The sequence below is a fragment of the Emys orbicularis genome, chromosome 13, assembly GCF_028017835.1.
Source record: "Emys orbicularis isolate rEmyOrb1 chromosome 13, rEmyOrb1.hap1, whole genome shotgun sequence".
Lineage (NCBI taxonomy): Eukaryota > Metazoa > Chordata > Testudines > Emydidae > Emys > Emys orbicularis.
Window position 1 is genome coordinate 43,905,949 of NC_088695.1, and position 23,507 is coordinate 43,929,455.

A 23,507-nucleotide genomic window follows, 5' to 3' on the forward strand; every position below is an offset into this window, starting at 1 on the left:
AGCATTTTAGAAAGATGAAAATGGTAGAAAAATAATTCAAGGAAAACGGACATTGAACAAGAGTGAAGGAAAAAAATGCATCAAGCAGTGGGGAAGGCTGGCTGGAGGACCCAGATACCGGGACTCTGGTCTTAAATCTGGCAGTGAGATTCACCAGTCTGGCTTCTCCTTTCATTAGTTTTATGAAGTGGTCAGTGTGAATGAACTTTATAAAGGTTTTGATTCTTCCTCTTAATAGCTTTATTCCATGGGAAAATATTTAAACATACGAATTAGACATTTAATGCATCCTTGATTAAGAGCAATTAATAAAAACTAATTTGATGACAGCATTCTAAAGGATGACTCTTGTAATTAACCTGAGCTTTTAAAAATGTAAAATTAAAATGGCTATGCTTTGGGCTACATCATGGAGTAGACATTTTTCTCTTCATTAAAATCAGATATTTTTGCCAAGAATGTTATAAACTGTGTCAGTATTGTTTTCCTATAATGGGGTGTGTGTGTGCATGTGCATATATATGTGTTGTGTGGGTTTTATATATATATATATAAAAAACCCACACAACACACATGAAGAACCTTAAGAGCCCGAAGCCTGGGCAAAAAGGTTTAAGCCAATCTTTGTTGCTGTATTGTTTATATTTGTGTTAATAAAACCAAGCTCCAACAAGGGGCTGAGTTTGGACTCTCCCTAATATGTGAACTGTGTTAGAGAGCAGGTTAGGAAAGGCATCTGCTCACATGAGGTTTGCAAGGCTCTCTTCAATTCAAAGGTAAAGAAAGTCTTTGAAAATACAATATAAATGTGATTCAGGCCCCAATCACCAATCTTTCATGAACTTTGTTTATTCTTAAAAGGAAAATAATTTTTTCTAGGAGAGAAAAAAAGCATTGCACTTTGTGTTTCATCACAAACTACTAAACAGTTTATTAAGAGTATTTTTTTAGCTTCTTAGTGTGTTAACCTGTATTCATTTATGAAGAAATGTAGCTGGGGTAGAAAATCATTGCACAGGGTTAAATTTTCTATATGTGCATTCTGCACATAAATTACACAACTGTAAAACACCTGGAATCTCATATCAGTTGCTGATAATTAGGGGCCCTAAATCTATGCATAGACTTGTTAACTCATTTACAACTCCCTTTGTATCCATATTCAAATAATTTTACAACCACAAACTTCATTCTTTGTTGCTTGCTTAAATCATAAATAGAGACATATAGTACCAGTCCTGCACTACTTCTTCTGTTTATCTTCTCTGTATAGCTTATATATTTTTGCATTACAATAATTATTTGTTTTACAGTAGCACCTGGAATATCCTACCAAGATCAGGGCCCCATTTTCTTTGCACTGTTCATGTGCATTAAGACTGTTCCTGCACTTTAGACCTTAGTCTAAATAGACAATTCAGACAAAGAGTGAGATCCATGAAATATTATTTCTGCTATTTTACAGATGGTGAACTGAAGGACACTGGGCTTAAGTGATCTGCCCAAGATCACATAAATAGTCTGTGGCAGCGCTGGCAGTTAAACCCAGATCTTCCAAGTCCCAATACAGTTCTTTCCTCATACATGGACATTCAAATTAGGAGAATCATCATGCAATGGCTTACATACATACATTATAATCTCCATTATTGAATACTTCTGTTTCACCTGTGGGTGGGGAAAGCCTGAGGATTGCAGAAAGTAACATATTCAGAGACATTCCCTCCTCCTTTCCTGTGTCTCTTCACAGTATCCACATGAGAGGTGCCTTACTCCTGCAGACCTTATGAAATGTACAGGAGTAGGGTGAGTGCCTAAGTCTCCTGATGAGCTTTAGGAACTTGTCGAAGGGGCCCGCTCCAGCCCCCACAAAGCTTTAGAGTGCTCTTCAGGGGCCACCTTCTATGAAAGATTTAGGAAGCTTGCTTATTCCAGACAAACCTAAATTGAATAGTTTGACCCCTGGCTTTGGAATTCATTTTGGTTTTTAATCCAAAATAGCTCAAATCCAAAGATTGAGAGGGCTCATTGTGAGGCTCATCGTTTTCCACAAGCACCTGAAAACGGTATGGGGGGAATTGTGATTTCAGGGGTGGGGAATTTTTGAAGGGCCGGGGATTTGTGGTGGGTTATATTAAATTGCTGTTCTTATGATGTATTTTTTTCAGGACTTGTCTACATGTGGAGTTGCACTGGTTTAAATTAAGATGTTATTTTAAACTCTTTTAGTTAAGCCAGTGAAAAAGGCTGTGTGGACACTCTTATTTCAATTTAAACTAGACTTACTTAGGTCATGGCTACACTACAAAATTATGTCAACCTAACTTATGTTGGCATACAGCCATTACAGTTATTAAATTGCTTGCGTGTGTGAGAACACTTGGCTCCTTGTGTCGGCGGTGCACATCCTCACCAGGAGTACTTGTATCAATTGTATTGTCAGTGTGGGGCATTTTGTGATAGCCCCTGAAAGCCTGGAACTGTTGACATAAGCAACGTGGTGTGTGCACTGACACTGCGTCAACCTAATTATATTTACTGTGACTCTACACCAGAGGGGGAGGTGGTGTTACTAAATGGGCGTAGAGAGGCACTTATATTGGCAGGAGCCAGATTTAAATGAAGACACTTCCACAGCTACCTAGATGCAACTCAGCTTACATAGACCTAACCATGTTGTGTCGAGCAGGCCTTACATTTACCTTACATCTAATTAGGAATAAACAATGTACACCAAAATAAAAATGTCTGTATAGGGTTTCTACTAGTTTAGTTTAAATTCATACAAGAGTGTGAGCAGACAAGGCCAAAGTACGTAAAAAGTATGTGGATGGCTGGGTGCCCTTTTTTAGAATTTCTATAATGCAGAATCAATAAATTATGGACTCCTATTTAGGCATTTAATGGGGCTGATGATCATACTTAGGCGTGTCCAATTCTGCTGAGTCTAGTAAAAGGAGTGGGAAGGGAGTTGTTGTGAAGCCTGTTATGGCTTATGGATGGGTTGATCTGTATTTTTTCCAATGTGCATTACTTTGCACTTATTAATATTGAATTTCATCAGCCATTTTGTTGCTCAGTCATCCAGTTTTATGAGATCCTTTTGTAACTCTTTTCAATCAGCTTTGGACTTAACTATCTTGAGCAATTTTGTAATGTCTGCAAACTTTGCCACCTCACTGCTTATCCCCTTTTCCAGATCATTTATGAAAATGTTGAACATTGCAGGTCCCACTACAGATTCTTGTGGGACTCCACTGTTTACCTCTTTCCACTGTAAAAATTGACCATTTATTCCTGCCCTTTGTTTCCTATCTTTTAGCCAGTTACTGATGTATGAGAGGACCTTCCCTCTTATCCCATGACTATTAACTTTGCTTAAGAGCCTTTTGGTGTGGAATCTTGTCAAAGCTTTCTGAAAGTCCAAGTACATTATAGCAATTAGATCACCTTTGTCCACATGCTTGCTGACACCCTCAAAGCATTCAGATGGATTGGGGAGGCATGATTTCCCTTTACAAAACCATATCTCTTGTTCAGGTGATTTCTGACTAGGATGACAAGAGGGCCCAATTTTATAGGGACAGTCCCGATATTTGGGGCTTTTTCTTATATAGGCACCAATTACCCTCTACCCCCGTCCCGATTTTTCACATTTGCCATCTGTCACCCTATTTCTGACCCACTAAGTTTCTACAAAACTTTACTTACAAAAGTAGTCCCATTGACTTCAAAGTCATGAAATCTAATTTTTATTTACTTTAACCCTTCAATGTTGATCTTAGTAAGACCAAAAACTTATTTTAGTAGTAGATTGGCATGGCACTGAAATAATAGAGCTACAGGCAATGTACAGCCAGGATGAGAAACATTTTTCCAAACTGACTTTGTAACTTTTATAATTTACTAATATTGATACTGCTGGTATTAGATTTCTTAACAATGCTGTATGTGCCACATATGTGACATTTACTTTCCATCTGCAATATAGTTTTTCTATAATAAAAAAAATGGAGTGGAAATTCTGAGATGAATTGCAATATAATGGTCTATATGTGGAAAATGTGTGAAAAATGAATGTAAGTTTGATGTTTTAGTAGATACCGAGATGGCTGGAATTGAACAAAGACTCAGAGATTGATGAAATACACATTAGAAAACTATGAATCATATTTGTAAACAAAAAGCAAATGTGTGGGTTTCAATTGTACGTATATTTGGTGCATAGAAACTGGGTTTATTTATTTATTATTACAGTTTATTTTCTAATTTCTGCTACATAGAGAAATCATTGGGATTTCTGTTGCTTAATTAGTGTTTGGGGTGACAGATGAACTGGCTAATACAGTAACTCCTCACTTAAAGTCGTCCCAGTTAAAGTTGTTTCGTTGTTACATTGCTGATCAATTAGGGAACATGCTTGTTTAAAGTTGTGCAATGCTCCCTTCTAACGTCTTGGCAGCCGCCTGCTTTGTCCACTGCTTGCAGGAAGAGCAGCCTGTTGAAGCTAGCTGGTGGGGGCTTGGAACCAGGGTGGACCGACAGGCCCCCATCAGCTCCCCGCTCCCCTAAGTTCCCTGTGCAGCAGCTGCCAGCAGGCTAGCAATTGCAGCTATCCCTCCCCGCACCACTGCCATGTGCTGCTCCTGCCCTCTGCCTTGGAGCTGCTCCCCGAGCCTCCTGCTTGCTGTGCAGGGGGGGCTAATGTTAGGGTGTCCCCCTCCCCCCGAAGGACCCGCTGCAGAATTGCCGCCGAAGACCCGGAGCGCGGAAGGACCCCCCGCCGCTGAATTGCCGCCGAGGGCGGCAAAATGCTGCCCCCCCAAATCCTGGTGCCGGTCGCCTAGGTTGCTTAAATGGAAGCGCCGGCCCTGCCTGCTCCTACACCCCCCCCTTACCCCTTCTTCTCCATATAGAGCAGGGTAGGGACAGGGAGAGAGACAGAGAGAGCCTGGGGCAGCAGCTGCTCTCTCAACTTCCTGATCCACTTAAAAAGACAATGCACTTAAGAGTGGGTCAGCTTACTTAAAGGGGCAGTGTGTATCTCTCTCTCTCCCACACACAAGGTGTATGTCTGTCTCTGTCTGCTATGCTATCTCCCCTCCCCTCCATTCCTGCTGCCTTGTAGAATGTGGGGTTACATTAACAACAATGTCTTAACCCTTGAGGGCTCAGCTGAGTGCTAGTTCATCATGTAGCACAGGGGTTCTCAAACTGGGGGTCGGGACCCCTCAGGGGGTCATGAGGTTATTACATGGGGGGTCGCGAGCTGTCAGCCTCCACCCCAAACCCCGCTTTGCCTCCAGCATTTCTAATGGTGTTAAATATATAATAAAGTATTTTTTATTTATATGGGGGGGGTCGCACTCAGAGGTTTGCTATGTGAAAGGGGTCACCAGTACAAAAGTTTGAGAACCACTGATTTAGCAGCAAGGCATTCCCTGGGAAATATCCCACCCTCTTCCACCCTCTAATTTCACCACCTCAACCAAGCTTCACAATCATCATAGTTGTGAACAGTTAAGTATTAAATTGTTTGTTTAAAACCTATACTGTGTGTGTGTGTGTATATCTATCTATCTATCTATCTATCTATCTATCTATCTATCTATCTATCTATCTATCTATCTATCTATCTATCTATCTATCTATCTATCTATCTAGTTTTTTGTCTGGTGAAAAACATTTCCCTGGAACCTAACCCCCCGTTTACATTATTTTAATGTAATTCTTATGGAGAAATTGGATTCGTTTAACATCGTTTCACTTAAAGTCGCATTTTTCAGGAACATAACTATAACGTTAAGCGAGGAGTTACTGTAACTTGATTTAGGTAGTGGGATAATTGTCTGTTTGCCTCTCCACTCACTATGGCTTTGATCCTGCATGGGGCTGAGCACGCACAAATGCCACTCACTTCAATGGGAGTTGAGGGAACTGAGCACTTTGCAGAATTGAGTCCTATTGGAACTTTTCACTTAGGCTCTGATCCTGCAGTCTGGACTGATTTTTCCTCTGTCACCATTTGAAGCCAATAAAATTCTGTGTGGGCACAAGATTCCACCTGGATGAATCAACTTTCAGGACTGGAACTTTAAGCACTAAAGAGGATGCAATTTTTTGCATTTTAGAGCTCTGGTTTTTTTTCTGTTTATCAAGATTTGCTACTGTATGTGAACTTTGACAGTTAAACATTTCAGGCTTTTTGGCACTTACTGATCCTCAAGTGTCTTCGCTACAAGTGTTAGAGAATGTTCATGATGTATAAGAAGTGGGACAGTTGTCACTCCAAATAAAACTACTGAATGTTCTTTCACTGCAGCATTTAAGAATTCCTTAAAATATTTAATATGATGTGTTATTGTGAATAAAATTACTTTAAATGACTAAATTTGATCAGTGACAAAACTAATCATTCACTTAAAAATTTTTTCCCTTAAAGTTGAAATCTATGACAATATTAAAAATATTTTCTTTTTTGAAAGACATGAAACAGATCTCCATGTAAATTGTGAAGTGACAATGGCTCTAAATTTTTAATTAATTTATAAGTACAAAAAGATGTAAAATCTGTGTTCAAACCAGTGCCTAAGGGATTTTGAGAAATATACTAGATACTTTCTTGTTGGGGAAAATAAGTGGCAGACTGAAAACATCAACGTTAGAGCAAAAATAATGTCCTGTTAATTCATAATTTGAGTGGCTATCACATTGTTTATAGCGTAAGCATGTCCTTTACAAAAATTTTAAAACTGAAAAACATCCATATAAATAATGAATATATGAGGCCTTTACTTTGTGAATTAACAATGAAAATTTTAAACCTTCAAAAATTTTCCTAGTGAAATTTTAATTTTCTTATTTTAATTTCCTGGTGAAAACTATAAATTATTAAAATGCAATTATATAGAAAAGGAGTTGCATACCAAGCCGCTCTTTTTATTGTGATTTTGGAATGTACTTAAAATTGCTTAATTGCAGTTTTATTTTTGTTGAGATATGGCACCAGTCTTGCAAAAACTGACACATATGCTTAATTTTATGAGTTGCCCCATCCATGTAGGTAGAACCAGTGGTTCTCAACATGTGGCCTGTGGGGTGCTTGCAGCCCAATCAGCACACAGCTGCGGCCCATGTGACATCCTCAGGACCATACAGGTAGTATTGGATGCAGCCCACAATGGTAAATAGGTTGCGAACCACTGAGGTAGACTCTTTAGATGTGTGAAGCTTTTCTATCTATGCAGATTGAATTTTTTCCCTTAAAGTTGAAATCTATGACAATATTAAAAATATTTTCTTTTTTGAAAGACATGAAACAGATCTCCATGTAAATTGTGAAGTGACAATGGCTCTAAATTTTTAATTAATTTATAAGTACAAAAAGATGTAAAATCTGTGTTCAAACCAGTGCCTAAGGGATTTTGAGAAATATACTAGATACTTTCTTGTTGGGGAAAATAAGTGGCAGACTGAAAACATCAACGTTAGAGCAAAAATAATGTCCTGTTAATTCATAATTTGAGTGGCTATCACATTGTTTATAGCGTAAGCATGTCCTTTACAAAAATTTTAAAACTGAAAAACATCCATATAAATAATGAATATATGAGGCCTTTACTTTGTGAATTAACAATGAAAATTTTAAACCTTCAAAAATTTTCCTAGTGAAATTTTAATTTTCTTATTTTAATTTCCTGGTGAAAACTATAAATTATTAAAATGCAATTATATAGAAAAGGAGTTGCATACCAAGCCGCTCTTTTTATTGTGATTTTGGAATGTACTTAAAATTGCTTAATTGCAGTTTTATTTTTGTTGAGATATGGCACCAGTCTTGCAAAAACTGACACATATGCTTAATTTTATGAGTTGCCCCATCCATGTAGGTAGAACCAGTGGTTCTCAACATGTGGCCTGTGGGGTGCTTGCAGCCCAATCAGCACACAGCTGCGGCCCATGTGACATCCTCAGGACCATACAGGTAGTATTGGATGCAGCCCACAATGGTAAATAGGTTGCGAACCACTGAGGTAGACTCTTTAGATGTGTGAAGCTTTTCTATCTATGCAGATTGAATTGTAGGGTTAAGCCCAAAGCTAGATATCTACAATTTCAAAATGACAATTACCAAAAATTATTTCTACAACAGAAGTATGTATTTTAAGTAATTTAATTTTAATTTCTTCCTATATCTAACATTATAGTACCATGTGAGTTCTGTCAGTAAGTGAAATAATGTGTGGAGTTTTTTTTTAATTGTACTGATACTTTTGATATCACTTGAAAAACAACAAGAAAAATGCCCCAGGTTAATGCAAATTCCAGATGGAAAAGCTGCTTTTATTGTGCATTATGTTCTATCAGGAAGAAAATTATTTATGACTTCCTTTAATTTGTAGAATGTGTTTGAAAATCTGATAGTTTTATAAATTTAAAACAAGTAGAAATGTAGGCAAAAAAAAATCTGTGCTCCCTAAAAGAATCGTTTTTGGAAAATTCAAACACAACAATGGAGAAGCACAGTATCCTCGACACAGAGAAAAAAAGTAATTTTTGCATATAGCAAAAAACAATCCGTATGCCCAACTCAGATTACTTGTTTGTTTATATAGAAACCTAGATTCATCAAATGGAATGAGTCAAACCTCTGAGAGGTGCCCCACTTGTTTAGTGATTAGATACTTTGGGGGCCCAGGAGGAAAGGATGTGTTGTTATTAGGCTTGATCATCCTGTTACACAAAGTCAAGGACTTCTCCTTAAGTCTTTAGCTGAGAAGGAAACCTGACTTTTCACCAGAGTATGATCTTTGTCAAGGATACCTTCATTTTGTTCCTTGATAAATTATTTGCAGAGTAGTTTGGTGTGGCAACGTAAGCTTTACTGTAGTCATTCATTCCACTGCTGGTGCAGCTTAGACATACTGTAGTTTTTAACCTCCGAGGAATTTTAAGATGAGATATTATATGTAAAATCATCTACAGTGAAGCAGTCCCCCTCTTTAAATCTTGAGATTTTTCTCCTGTTATCCTTCAGACAGCTTTATCCTAAATAGCTTAGGCAAAGGACACAGGCTGTGGACCTTCTTATAACTCTTGCAGAGAGCAGCTTTTTTTTGCTTAAGGCCTAAAGATCAGTCAGCTCTCATGTACAAAGCGCCCTGAGAGCGCCATGCTGGAGTTGCAAAGAAGTCCGCTCCACTGCACTTTAAGCTAAGGCCTGTGCTGTGGTCATGGTTGAGATTTTGTTCCTGACGTACACGAGTCTCACTTTCACTGCAGTTCTTTGTGTTGCTGTTCATTTTTCTTTTAATGTCTTGCCTCTTTTAGGCTTCAGGATGTTTCGGATCTTGTATTTCTGTTGGAAAGAATACAGTCAGAATGATAAATAAACTTATGCCAGGAAAGGAGATATTTTGTTAAAAGGGAAAAAAGTGTATGCCACACCAAAATAATCCCCTATCTCCTCCACCCCCCCCCGCCCATAAAGACCACTAATTTGTATTTTCTGCTTGAAATCCCTTTAAGATTAAGTGGCAGTACTGCTCTACAAAATCCTTTACTTACCAGTGAAAAAGGATGGTTTTAGCTCTTGCTTTATATAAAAAACATTTTACCTATCTATATACTTCCTTGCAAGTCATTATTCATGTATACATTATCTCACGGACAGACATAATGGGTTATAAGAAAGGATATGTGATTAATTTGAAAATGAGGAACTTTGTTTTGCTATTCTCATGTATTTTATGAGTGCATCGTTGTGGAAGTGGAGAGGATAACTATATTTTGTAATGTCAACAGTTCAGTACTAAGAATTTAAGAGAAATTCATGCATCAATAAACTATACTCTAATTGCATAAATTTACGAAAAATAAACCAGGATAAATAAAGGTTTTATTGGTTTCCTTTTTCTGCCAATGGCTTTCTGTGTGACTTTTCGCAAGTCAGTCATTCTGTCCTGCCTCAGTTTATTTTGGGGAATAAAATGAGGACAATTATCCTTACTCATCTTCATTGTTTAAAAATAAGGGAGTGGGGTACAAACTTATTTTGTAAATATAAAATAATAAAACCTTGAAAGTGTTTCAGAATGGGCAGACAGTAGTTTAATAAATATATAATATACCTAATTCTACTTGATAATTTGGTGCAGAGAAAGTTTGACCTTTTGTTGCTAGCATCAGTTCATGTTTCAACAAATTTTGCCATATATGTTTGTTACACAGTCATGATAGCTAAGGAGAGTAGGTAACGAATTGCCACAGAAAATGTATTATAATTGCGTTTTCCCCATAGGATACCAGAACCTCTGCACATTCTTCACTACAGGCCCTGTAGGAAATAGATTCTTGTTCACTTTCTTCGCCGTACTGTATCTTCTATGAAGTACATGCACAAGTTTAAAGTTCTTAGGATGAAATCATGTCCCCATTGAAATCAACAGGAGTTTTGCTGTTGACTTCAGTGGAGCTAGGATTTCAGCTTAATATCCTTGATATATGGTAATTGTTCCTTTCTTTCCATTTCATGGAAACATAAAGATGAGGTGGGCAGCAGCATAGATTTCGAGATTAGTGGGGCGTCAGTCTGCCACAAGAAGCGAAAAATGGAATGTAATAACTACTGTACGTGATGTTACACTGTTTGGAGGCATAATTTTAGAAGTGTGAAAATAGTATCTAATACTAAATAATGAAGACTTCCAATCATCTATAATTTAAAAAGATTCTCTACTAGATAAAATCTGTTGTTCAAGAGAAGTGCAGTGCAGTACTTCTACAATGATTCAACATTTGAATTATCCAGATGAAACACTATATGTGCAAAGAATTCTTGTTTACTATTACTTAGCTCCATGTATTAAGAGTTGAGTAAATGGCATTCAGTAGGAAGTTTACTAATTACATGGTAAAGAATGAAGTTTTGTTATGTTTCATTTTATATGATTATTAATCATTGTGGATTAATAATTCCTTTTTTGTCTTGGTGTTTTGCAGGTGTTGAAAATTTTGTCTTGAAATAAAAAAAATAAGTTGCCCTACTTTATTTGTTCTAACTTTGAAGTTAGAATTTACAGTTCACCCCTCACCCCACCCTATCCCCACACACACACTCACTGAAAAAAATCTGGTGAGTGAACATAGAGTTTTGGCAAATATCCCAAAAATACTGATCTACATTAAACCTTCAAGATGCCACCTCTGGCCTGAAGGTGATTAGTCCAGTGAAGACAAGCAAACAGTGATCAATAGGAGTTCAAAGTATCTCTGAGCCCCAGGCACAAAATAACATGGCTGATCTGCATAGTGATATGTTTATATATCAGATAATTAAACAGATCAAACAGATTGTACTACTTCTGCAAATTCATGTGGGAAAAAAAATAGTGGCAGGATAAATGCTGGGATTGTGACATATGAAAAATTTGGGAAGCACCTAGATAACTGATATTTATGGCAGTAATAGGATGGCCACTAAGAGGTTTAGATTATGAGCTGCATTACTAAAGATTTCTGAAACTGCCTTTCTGAAAATGCAGACAAAGTGGATGAGGTAACGTCTTTTATTGGACCAACTTCTGTTGGTGAGGGAGAGACCAGCTTTCAAGCTTACACAGAACTCCTACATTTCTGAAAATGCTTTACAGTGGTGTGATGACATAATTGTTTGCTGTTGATGAGTTTTTGAAAATAGGAAGAAAGGAAAGTCTGACTAGGCACTTAAAAGCTGTTCTGTTGGTATCACCCTCCATGGCTTTAAATAACAGGGGCAGCACAGATGTTTGACATCAGTAATGTTTACATGGCCTTAGGGTTTAATTGCTTCATAGTCTCTGTGAGGAGAATAAACAATGACAGAAACCTAAAGGAATGATATTCAGGCTGTGGCAATGGATAAATTTCACACTTCATTGCAAACTTTTCAGCTATGGATAAATATCTACTCAAAAATTAAGTTCTTTTTCTGTCTCAGGGATAGTGCATCGTGTATTTTCTGTTCTAAGCTACCTCTTAATTAGGAATAAGGAGATGAATCCATATGTAAGCTGTTAGTGTACATGGACATCAGTACATAAACCAACAATTGCTTTTCTGATGAAGATGAATGCACTGAGGTTTAAATTGTTTTCATCTGCTTTCTTTCTGCAACACATGAAAGGGTTACCATGACATTGTTTGTATCATATTTTGTGTTTGCAATATATAGTAGACCTATAAAATATAACACAATTTAAGACATAGAAACTGCTGGTAGATGAGAGGAGCTGGCACAGAAATACTGTCAGCTATCACCAGTTTAATTTAGTGATAGGAGATTAACATGCTAGTAAGTAAAAGTTGCAGTTAACTTGACTCATTTAAGCGCATTTTAAATTTCAGAGATATTCCTTTCTTTGAGATCGTTAAGAGTATTCAAAATGTAGGGGGAAAGCCCCTTCCCTTGCCCCAACCTGCCTCACGCATGCTTAGCCCAGGGATGCTTAGCCCAGCTTGCATCCCAAGACACTGGGATGCAAGCTGCAGGGAAGGCTCTGGTCCTGGCCCTGCATAGCAGAGACTCATGGCCAGGACTGCAAAGAGGAGGATGAGCCCTGTCCACAAGGTGCTTCTGAACAGTTCCTTCCCATGGATGGTTCCACATTCCTGGCTGGTGAGTGACAGAGCAGGGTCGTGATATCAGAGCTGCAAAGGGCTCCCTGCCTGGTTGCGGGGCTGGTGACAGCCGACCCCTGCAGGTGTAAGGTGTGGAGAGGTCTGAGCACAGACCCTGCTGCTGAACAGCTTGTGCTCATGGACGGAGTCATTCAGTAGCAGGTTGGTCTCCCCGTAGCCAGGGACTCATCCTACTCTCTGTAGTCCTGGCCAGGGGTGTCTGCTCTGCCTCTCCAGGGTCTCAGCCTTCCCTGCAGTTTGCACCTCCTGGAATCAGGTGTTACTGGCCCTGTGGCAATGCAGGGAGCCCTCTGCAGCTCTGCTCTCATGTTCCCTCTCCCTCGTTCCTATGACTGCAGGGCTGGTGCCACCCAATCCCTGCAGGTGCAAGGTGTGGGGGAGGCTGCACAACACCTGTTACCAATTGATTTTTTTTCTGGTTGATTTCAATGTTGTGCCAAAATAGAGGTTTGCCAACAAATATAAATTGAATCCTGCCAAACCTATCTATATGACTGCCCTGTTCGCCATTACATCAATCTTTGTGTCACCCTTCAATTTTATATTTACTACCAAATCATTGATGAAAGTGTGTCAAGGTAAAAGTTCATCCCTACTCTAAGGGTTTGCCCCAGGCATATGCACAATTTAAAATCCTATTCAAGCCTTTAGAATAGGACATAAGTAGGACTTAAGTGGTGTATAGTCTTTGTACTGGCCCACTGTGCATCTCTATGTAAGGGAAAAGCTGTCAGTAATTCAAAAAATTAAATATTTTTAGGTTTATCACATTAAATAGTTGAGTTAATGGTTTCAAAACGGCTGTGGAAGATAATACAGCTGTACTTATGCCTCATGGACATAGAACTGAGTATCAAACTCATAATCTTAAATATTATGACCACAATTTTTCCAACAAGTCAATGAGTGCAGGATTAGTCTAACTTCAAAGATAAACTTTAAAAAACACCCTTTCCCGGCAAAAGAAAATCCTGATACCCCTAATTATTAAAATATATGCCGCCTTAAAAACTTGTTAATTAAATATTTGAAACATAGGTTCCCTGTTTTACTTGTGTCTCTGATGTGGAGTTCCCCAGTATCTGGTGATGACATCACACATGGTGTCAGCAGAGCAGGCAGGGCAGAAAAACACTAGAATTTTAAAAAGTACCTAAGGGAGTCAGGCACCCTTCTGCCAATGAGAGTTGGGCATCTAACTTTTGAAAATCCCACCTTGTCTGCACTGTTTGGATAATGTCTTTATTTGTTGTAAATGAAATGGAGAATGCTGAGTATTTGGGACTTGTCAGGTAAGAATAGTTTAACCATTTTGTCTAAAATGGAAAAGGATTTGGAAATTTTAATCTACCTAAGGTATTTCAAATGTTTCTATCCTTGAGTAATAAGCCTTCTCTGTCTTATCCTAAGCAAGCATTTTCAGAGTTTTTCGTACCGTATCTCTGGATACATTCATTCGCTAGTCCTCTTCAGATGAAGTTTAGAATCCTTTTCTGCATAGTAGTGCCAGGTCCTGTTACACTTGAAAGGAAACTCTGCTGGAATTAGTACACTAGGCTACAATGCACTCTTGCTAATTGGGGAAAACTAGTTGCCAGTGAGAGAGCCTGTTTAACATATATATGGAACAAGTGCATATTATGAAATGTCTAAGCATTTGATTGTCTTGAGAATACAAGAGTCTGTGATACCTGGAAAATCAGGGGAATAGATTTCCTTTCCTTTGGATTAGACATCAGTCCACCCATCTGTGTTGAAAAGAGTTGGCTCTGTTGGCAAAAGACTTGGAGATGTTTTCTAGTATAGTAGCTTGCATAGGACTTCAGACCTATTTTGGGCTTTGGGTTAGATGTCCTTCTTAGCCATAGTACAGTTAGATGTATTGGTACTTAAATGTGGAGAGTCCTTGATGGAAGGGCTTGCTGCACTTGCCTCTCCTACTTTCAACTGTTGACAGGATCTATTGCCCATAGGGTTTTCTTGTTAAATTCAGTGCAGTAAAGTTGTGATCTTTTAGTATGTGGATGTTTTCTATATACATTTACAAAAATATCTGTATTCATATATCTACGTGTTATAATGAACTGATAGCAGCGTGTTTGTATTCAATATGTATCTTTATATACATAAAATAAAATTAGATCAATTCTTGAAATATTGTGTTGATTTAAACCAAAGAAAATAGAGAAAAATAAATGTAATGAATTAAGAATTTGATTCTTTGTCCCGGGGTGCTCCACTCACTGCCAGTATGGTGCCTCCTCCTGATCACTCTGGGGATTAGCTCTGGAGGCCAATGCCCCGTCCGCAGTTTGCATGCCATCACTTTGGTCTGCAGCTCCTCTCGCTCCAGGACCTGCAACATCTTCTTTGTCACTTAGCCCTTTGGCTTGGTCACTCAGTCGGTCCATCAACAGTCCTAGTCGGTCTTCCCATTCACTGCCTCAGTGCCACTCCCTCAATGGCTGGTGGGGGAACCTGGGCCTGCCCTTTACTTCAGGTTCCTGACCAGGGACCCTCAGTTCAACAGTTCTGGGCTTCCTCTCTCTGTCCTCAATGCTCCTTCCCTGGGCTGCTTCCTACACTCTGGTTCCACTTCTCTGTCTAGGTGTACTAGCTCCAAGAACTCTCTCCCCAGGGGGTGACTGCCTTTTCTCTGCAGCTTCCCCAGTCTGTAGCCCCCTTCCTGGCTTTATAGGTCCCACCTGTTCCTGCACAGATGAGCCTGTTCCTAATTAGCTGCCTCCAGCCAAAAGACCCCCATTTGAAGCCTAATTAGCTGATTGGGCCCACCTGGCCCAATTCTGCTCTTGCAAGGCTAATGTGGGGATCTCAATCATATTCTTTTATATAATACAGTTTATCCATCATGTCGTAAACACAAGAGGCCAAATCTGTGGGTCCAGCCAAGCTGTGGGTGGAGGGAACGTGGCTGGGATCCTGTATTCAGCTGGCTGAGGAGAGTCGTGGCAATTCAGCATCTCTTAGAACAGCTTAAATGTTGGTCTAAGGGCTGGTCCACACTAACCCCCCACTTCGAACTAAGATACGCAACTTCAGCTACGTGAATAACGTAGTTGAAGTATCTTAGTTCGAACTTACCGCGGGTCCACACGCGGCAGGCAGGCTCCCCCGTCGACTCCGCGTACTCCTCTCGCGGAGCAGGAGTACCGGCGTCGACGGCGAGCACTTCCGGGATCGATTTATTGCGTCTAGACAAGACGCGATAAATCGATCCCAGAAGATCGATTGCTTACCGCCGGACCTGGAGGTAAGTATAGACGTACCCTAAGTTGTGCTAGTGGGAACAGTCCAGTAGAGAACATTCTGCTGGCCAGCCATTGCCACCCATGACCCAGCCTGATGTGTCACTTATGAACAGCGGAGGTTGTAGGGCTGACTATGTTGGGGTCAGCTTTCTGGCTGCATTGCTCCCTGAGCAGCAGAAGTAACTAGTTTTAAGTGGGAGAGCTACAGTATGGTCCAAAGTATCATTGGTCATTTTAGAAAGTTGTTTGGTAAACACAAAAGAGCTATGATACGTGGAGATATAATTCTGACAATGCTTTTCAAAGGCCATAATAAAAATGTATGAGAGATTTAAATTATCATCTTATCATCTTAGCTGAACAACTTGGCCTGTTTACAATGAACAACAATATCATTGGTATGTTACATGGAAGCTTTTAAATAAACTACAATAAACAAATAAAAAGGCAAAAACAAGATATTTCCAGCTTGCTGATTTGCCAGCAATAATCTTAATGATTTTGTAAGTAAAAGAATCTTTAAAAAAGGAAGTGTGTACAGAATATAAAATCTGTGAATAATAGAAACCTACAAAAATAAACATGAGTGAGAGCTGAAGGACATCCTTTGTATAAATTGGAGAAACACCTGCCTAATAAATAAAAGAGCTTTTAGCATGATTTATGTGCATTATCACAAATATTAAAACTTTTTTTTCCACACTGTTTTGTTTAAAAATATAATTTTAGCTTTTTGGACAGTAATTGTTGTTTTTCACCAGCTGAAATCTTCTACAATTTTTTAAACAGTGGGTGCAGATTGAAACTGTTAATGTTTGTATGAAATAAATGGTATGAAAACACTTCAAAAAACTGTACCTGGATTTTTTTGTATCATTTATCGAGTAGCAACCCCTCTGCTCCCCAAGCAAAAAACTAGTTTTCTAATTATGGAAAGTAAATAATCACTGAAGGGCCTTAATATAATTTTATTCTGAAAGTGAATTAATAACTATGAGATACTTTTTCCTTTAAAGCTGGAGATGAAAACAAAAATAATGGAAGCTAAATTTCATGAAGAAAAGCTTAAATTACAGCAGAAGCATGATGCTGATGTTCAGAAGGTAAGAAATGTTTGGATGTTATTTCTGAGGGATGTACAGTACATGAATCTGTATAATATTGAATATGATCCTAATAAATAATTCAGAGCTGAATTTAATTTCTTTAGCTTTTTCAGATTAACATTCATTTTGCTTTAAAATAAGATTTTGTTGTTTGTTGCAGTTTGCAAAAATTGATTTGAAAGGGAGATCTCCAATACTGGCATGAACTTGGAAAAGGAAAATGTCTCTGTGAAAAGTTATTTAATGTGCTACGTGATGATATTGCAGATATGGGTGTTTGAAGAAAATTTTTTTGCTTCACAATCCAGCAACTTCTGTGGCTTCATCTGATGGTGAAACTGTAAACCTGTGATTTTGTCATTAACTAAGACCATCATCTGATTATTTTTCTTGAAACTCCAGCTTTAACTCTAGGATTCTGTTTGTAAATATTTATTCCTTGGCTTTTGTTAGTTTTAGTGTAAAGTTCAGTGCCACTTAAACATTTTCTTTTTATTTTAATTGTTTAAATGAGTCTACCAAATGCATTTTCTTATCAGTATGGTAACAGTACTTGGTTTTACTATTTTATTTTTGACACTGTGCTTGAAAAAGTAGGCTGTTTTAATAAATAGATTTGCAAACTGTTGAACACTTACAATTCAGCTTAACTTAGTTTATCAAACTGTTATTTTACTTTTGATTCTGCACAGCAATAAAATATCACTTCATAATGGTTACTTTGGGCTATGTAGGATTTCTTCTAACTGTGTTGCAAAGCATCACTTTGCAAATGATTAAAAAGACTGACACCGCCTATATTGTTTATCTTAGTATCATGTTTTTTATCGTGTTTTTACATAAGGTCACATCCTCTGAGGTACTAAGTGCTTCTTCCAAGGTGCTGATTGTCCTTAATTCCCATGGAGTTACTGGGAGTTGAGTGCTTAATACCTCACAGGATGAGGTTCATGGGGCCTTATCCTAATTTAGGCTTTACTGAGTGTCTCAGTTTTGTTTTTCAAAACTGAGTCACAGACTTGGAGGAAGTCAGTTGACACAACACTATGACACATCAAAGACTCCCATAAAGGATGTTAATATTTGGTCAGGTGCATATTTGACTCATCTGTTCTGAAAGCTTGTAAGTGTAACTGGCTAGTGAAGTTGAGAGTCTAAAGGAAACAGCTTTGTAAGAATAAGAAATAGTTGAGATGCCTTCTCATCTCCTTAGTTGTTGTTTTTTTCAAACTGCTGTCAAGATTCCATCTTTTGAAGTTGTTTTATCATGTTGGGTATGTTTTAGAAGAAGTTAAATAGTGTTGCATTAATCCTTTCATCACAAGACCATTTAATGTAGGTGAGAGTAACATTCTGTTTTGGGGTGGCAGCGTTCTGCTTGATGTGAGTTTTTAGAATTACTATAAATTAACGCTAAAACATTTTAAACATAAATGTTAAGTTTAACATTCAGTTTATAATATTCATTAAAATAGTGTCTTAAACTGCAGCCAGAAGCATAACAACTTACATAAATATACATCTTTTTATTTTAATATTCAGATTAGACAATACTATCAATTTAGTTTGTCTGTACAATTTCAGTGGTAAATATATTTTTATAAATACAGAGGTGTTTGCATTTTTATAAATACAAATACCTATATAGGATTGTCTTTTGCTGTCAGCATAGCAAGACAACTTATGTTGTTTAAATCTTTTTTATGAGAATGTGGAAAGAAAAAAGAGTAAAATTTTTTTTTAAATGATCTTGATGGTTTAAGGAAAGGAAGGAAGTCCAGATGAGAGGCTTCCATATCCCTACATATCTGTGGCTTTCCTTCTGTGGCTTGCTTCCAACAGTAGTGCTCTCTTGGGATGGCCAGATTCATTCAGTGGAGGGAGGGAAGAAGGTTGAGATACCAGTGCAAGAAGTTGGTGGGGGTAAAGATCAGCAAAGGTGGGAAATTAGCAAATTATGCTAATGAGTCTGATAGGATCAAAGTACTTGACTGGACAGAGAGAACTGGTGATTTTCTGCAGAATGAGAGTATGGAGATATAATGTTTATGTATAACCAAAGAGTGGTTATGGACAATGAAGATAGACAAAAAGTTGTCTTTGCCTTTGGATTGTAGATTCCATTGTACATAGAACACATAGTAAATCTCCATTATAGAGTACTGTCTTTGGCTTGCAAGACCCACAAAACATAGTAAAGGAATTGCAAGCAAATATATAAATGGTTTCAGAGGTAAGGTAATGGGGAGAGGGAGTTTTTAATGAGATATTAAGGGTACAGGCAGATGTATTGCTGGGAGTGAAAAAGAAAACAACTGAATACTATTAAAAGTGTCAGACATGGAGAGGAAGTTGGAGTGGGTCATCAATGCGCACCCTATATCCCCATAGACAATGTAGTACTACCAAAAAACAGGGTAAGGACCAAAAATACTGTCCTTGCTTTTACTTTTGGAATAGCCAATTATATATTTTTGAGTGACACAGCAGGGTCACTTGGTAAGATGTCTTACAGTATTTTAAAAGAAAAGAAAAAAATTGTTTACTCACTGAATGCCGAAGTGTTAATTCATTTATAAAGAAAACGTTGCATCTTACATTTTCTTCCGTGTGTTTGTGTTCTTTGGAGGGATCCCATAGGGATTAATTGCGCATTTATCAATAAAATGTATGTCCACATTCTTGGATTGTCTTCAAAACTGTTAAATTTACTGTTACACCAACATTATATTGTGTTGGGGCTGAAACAAAGATGCGGGGTCTAGTGGTTGGAGCAGTAGTCAGAGTTGGGGAGTCAATCCAAGGGTCGGAGCCGGAGTCAGAATTGGGAGTCGAGCTAAAGGTTGTATCCAGAGTCAGAGAATCAAGCCAAGGAGTTGAAGTGTCAAGCCAAGTATCAGAGCCAGATTCAGAGACTGGAGACCAGGACAGGATGGCAGGAACAGGTCCTGGAAGCAGGAACCAGGGGCAAGGTTGGAAAGCAGGGTTGAGGAGTCAGGCAAGAAGGCAGGGTCCAGTGTAGCAGCCCGGTAGAACCCAGTTGTGTGGACAACTTCCTCTTCAGATTTAAATAGGAAGCCCTGACCAATCAAAACTCAGTGTGTTCCTCCAGTCAGGCCCAGGGAAACCCTCTCTGTTGTAACTTCAGGTTTCGTGGTCTCTTCTGCTCAGTTGGTTAGTAGTGAGCCACTGGGTGGGAGCAGGTAGGTGACAGTCAATTGGGAACCCTGTGGACCAAGGTTCAAGACCTGTGGAATCATGATGCTCTTGATGCCTTGTGAAGATCATTCTTTTTCAGAATCAGTTCTTTGTCTGTGTAACATTTTCTCTTCACTTTTTCTTTGTTTATAAGGACATTTACACTAATGTAGTATTTTTGTTGCTGAGAAGTTCATCTCCTGCTGTTGCCTGCTTCCCATCTGAATTCATCCTCTGTTTATAACCATTGCAGTTAGTTACTGTGGAAATGATAATTTCACACTTTTCATTACTTCCATGAGGCCAAAGCATCTCTTGACTACTACTCTTTTATAGATACAAAACTCTTCCACTGTTATATATCCACATATATGATATTGTTCTTTGGTTGTGGGTTATATTTTCTTTTCAATCACAGGTTTGTTAAAGTGTTGTGAATTTCTACTACAGATTTTGGATAGAAAGAATAATGAAACTGAGGTATTGAAGACCCTCTACAAAACTAAACAGAATGAAGCTGAGGAGACTATTAGGAAGCTAGAGAAGAAAGGTGATGCTACGAGAGAACTTTTTTTGCTTTCTATTTTTGTGTGGTGGTACTATATACATGAATGACTAAGGGCCACATTTTACCTTTAGGTGCACATGTTCAACTCCTGTTGAATTTCAGTAGGAGTTGTGCGCATAAGTTTGCGGGCAAAGATTGGCCGTAATTTTTCATTTGACTAGGATGCTCATTTGATTCCCTTTGCGCTCCATTTTCCATACTACATTTTTCAAGAGACAGCGTGTTCTTGTTAGGTTTAGTGCTTACTGGTTTTTGAGGGGCCTAAAATACTACATAAACAGTGTTTCTTGTGATAGAAATACTTTGATATCTCAAATCCCAATCAGAAGTAGAAAGTTTAGTGGCACATGAATTCTAAAACTAATTTAAAATAATCAGTTTGGAACCTTGTAACAAGTTCAAGATTAGTTTTATGCTCTGGGTGGAGAATTGAGCAACTTATTTATTCAGTGTATTTAGTCCAGCCCTACTTTATGGTTTATTTAAATCTTTATTTCAAGAATTTTGAAAAGTGACTAGTGATTTTGAGTGCCTCAATATTTGAGAGCCCAATGTGACACATCTTTAAGGGGCCTGATTTTCAGAGGGTAGATGCCCAGCTTCTTTTGAAAATTAGGATCTTTTCAGGTGCTTTAGTTGGGCACTCAAAATCACTAGTCACTTTTCAAAATTCTTTGAGAATTGCCTGTAAACTGCTATTGTTTTTCTGCTGTTCTGGTACATTTAAGAAAAATTGGCAGTGCATAAAATCTTGATGCAAGGTATTTAGAGTTGCAATGTTTTTATATTTTCTTTAGGTTCTTAATTTTCTTATGTTACATACTTACTGAAGGTTTTACAGAATTCTGTATATTCATGTTTTCACAGAGAGAGAAAAAAAGTCACCAGGAAATATTTTATAAGTAAACAAAACCACAGTGGAAAGAGAACATCCCATATTTGTTTAAATATCCAGTTTTATGGCATGGAATTTAATGTTACATTTGTAAGGAAGTTATCACACAAACAAAATAATTTTTTAAAGCACAAAGATATCAGAAAGTGATATCAGAAAGGAAGACTGGAGTTATCTGATTGCATTTGTTGCCAATATTGGAAGAAGGCATCTCTTGAATTGGTTTATTTTCTTATTTTTTTGACAGTTCAGACCCTTGTTCGCGAGTCACAAGTTGTCAGAGAGACTAAGGAAAAGCAGATTATGGAGTTAAAGAAGTTGTGTGAGCAAAGCACAGATTCTTTGAACAATGACTGGGAGAAAAGGGTAATGGATAACACTTTATTTGCTTTAAGTCTGAAGTTTTCATTCAATAGAAATGTAGAAAGATCAAATGTACAATTCATCATATTGATAATGATTAATTTTAAAAAATTAAAAGGGACACATGCTACTTCTGAAATTATTTTTCTGTATTCTCTGTGCTCACTTTTAGAGTAACGTTGCCAGTTTTTCTTAATATATTTTTCACCTAAAATAGATCTTTGTAAATTTGACCTACTACAAAATTTTGCCATTTTAATTTGTATCCACCACCATCACTACACCTAGTCCTCCAAAACATATGAGCAAATCCCAGTCTTTCTTTGGAGGCTATCTGCAAGCCCTGTCTTTTCCTTTTGACAAACCCATTTGCCTGGGAATACAAGGAAGGTGTCCTGTCGCATTCTTCTGGTGACAGTTTACCCGATGTGGATTTTTTATCTGTTGAACTGTTGCTGCCCACAGCCACAATGACTCTTTTGAACAGCTATTTGTGCAGTGACACTTAAATTGTTCAATAAAAGTTTTATTTACTTTTAGGCTTAAGGCATCATCAATGTGTGCTGAGACAGATGTATCACAGTACAGCTCCAGCCTTGCCACAATATTGTTGAGACAGTGTGCTGTTAACCCACTGGAGAGGGAGGAAAGTCGCCCCAAAGTCAAGGTGCCTCCCTTCCCAGAGAGGATGGGGTTAATTTTATGTCTTGGCACCTGGACCTATGAGCCAAAGGCCTTGTTAGTTTTTCTTCTTGCTTTGGAAGAGAACTTGCTCATACATTTTGTTTTTCCCAATAGCAAAGAACCTGAGGCAAGAATGCTCAATGTTTTGTTTCTTACAAAAACAGTATTTTGACCCCGAGTTCATCATACTTGCTCTGCATAGACAGTTAACTAGCAAGTGCTATGCCCAAAGCTGCCATTGTCATCAATGATACAAGTACACAAACAAGGATGCAAACAAAAATGCTATGTTAATTTTAAATCCACTAAAAACACAGGAGTGGTGTAAAGGCACCATTTACCCCATGGGGAAAAAAGTGATAGTCCAGTGTTCCAAGACAATACAATAAAGATGGATAGGTAGAATATTTTTATAGTGTATATGAAGGTTATTTCATTTTGTCCTTCTCAAGTCCTTTTTTTCCCTTTGAATAGAAGTTAACCTTTGCAAACTCACATCATTAATGTCCTTTGTTGTGTAAGGAGTCAGGTTGTTGACAGGAGACTCAGCATATTTTGCGGATGTAGTGCTGTAGAACAAACTAGAGGCTGTTTCCAGCATGATTTAGAGTCAAAAAACCATGTTGCTTCGTGTAACATTTACTTTAAAAAAATGTAATCAGGTGTTCTCTGATTTTGTGCTTACTGAAAAGGCTTTTTTTTCATCTGTCCCAAATTTTTAATAAAGAAGACCTAGATAGCCATAA

The 23,507-nt window shown here is 38.0% G+C and overlaps 1 protein-coding gene across 1 annotated transcript in view; it reads left to right on the forward strand.

The window, feature by feature from the left end:
- Nucleotides 1–23,507, forward strand: part of CEP112 (centrosomal protein 112) — a 303,594-nt gene that overhangs the window by 49,789 nt on the left and 230,298 nt on the right. Inside the window, exons 8-10 of the mRNA XM_065415534.1 lie at nt 16,964–17,050; nt 20,702–20,801; nt 21,962–22,080. Coding sequence (XP_065271606.1) covers nt 16,964–17,050; nt 20,702–20,801; nt 21,962–22,080 — 306 coding nt within the window. The remainder of the gene's footprint in view (nt 1–16,963; nt 17,051–20,701; nt 20,802–21,961; nt 22,081–23,507) is intronic.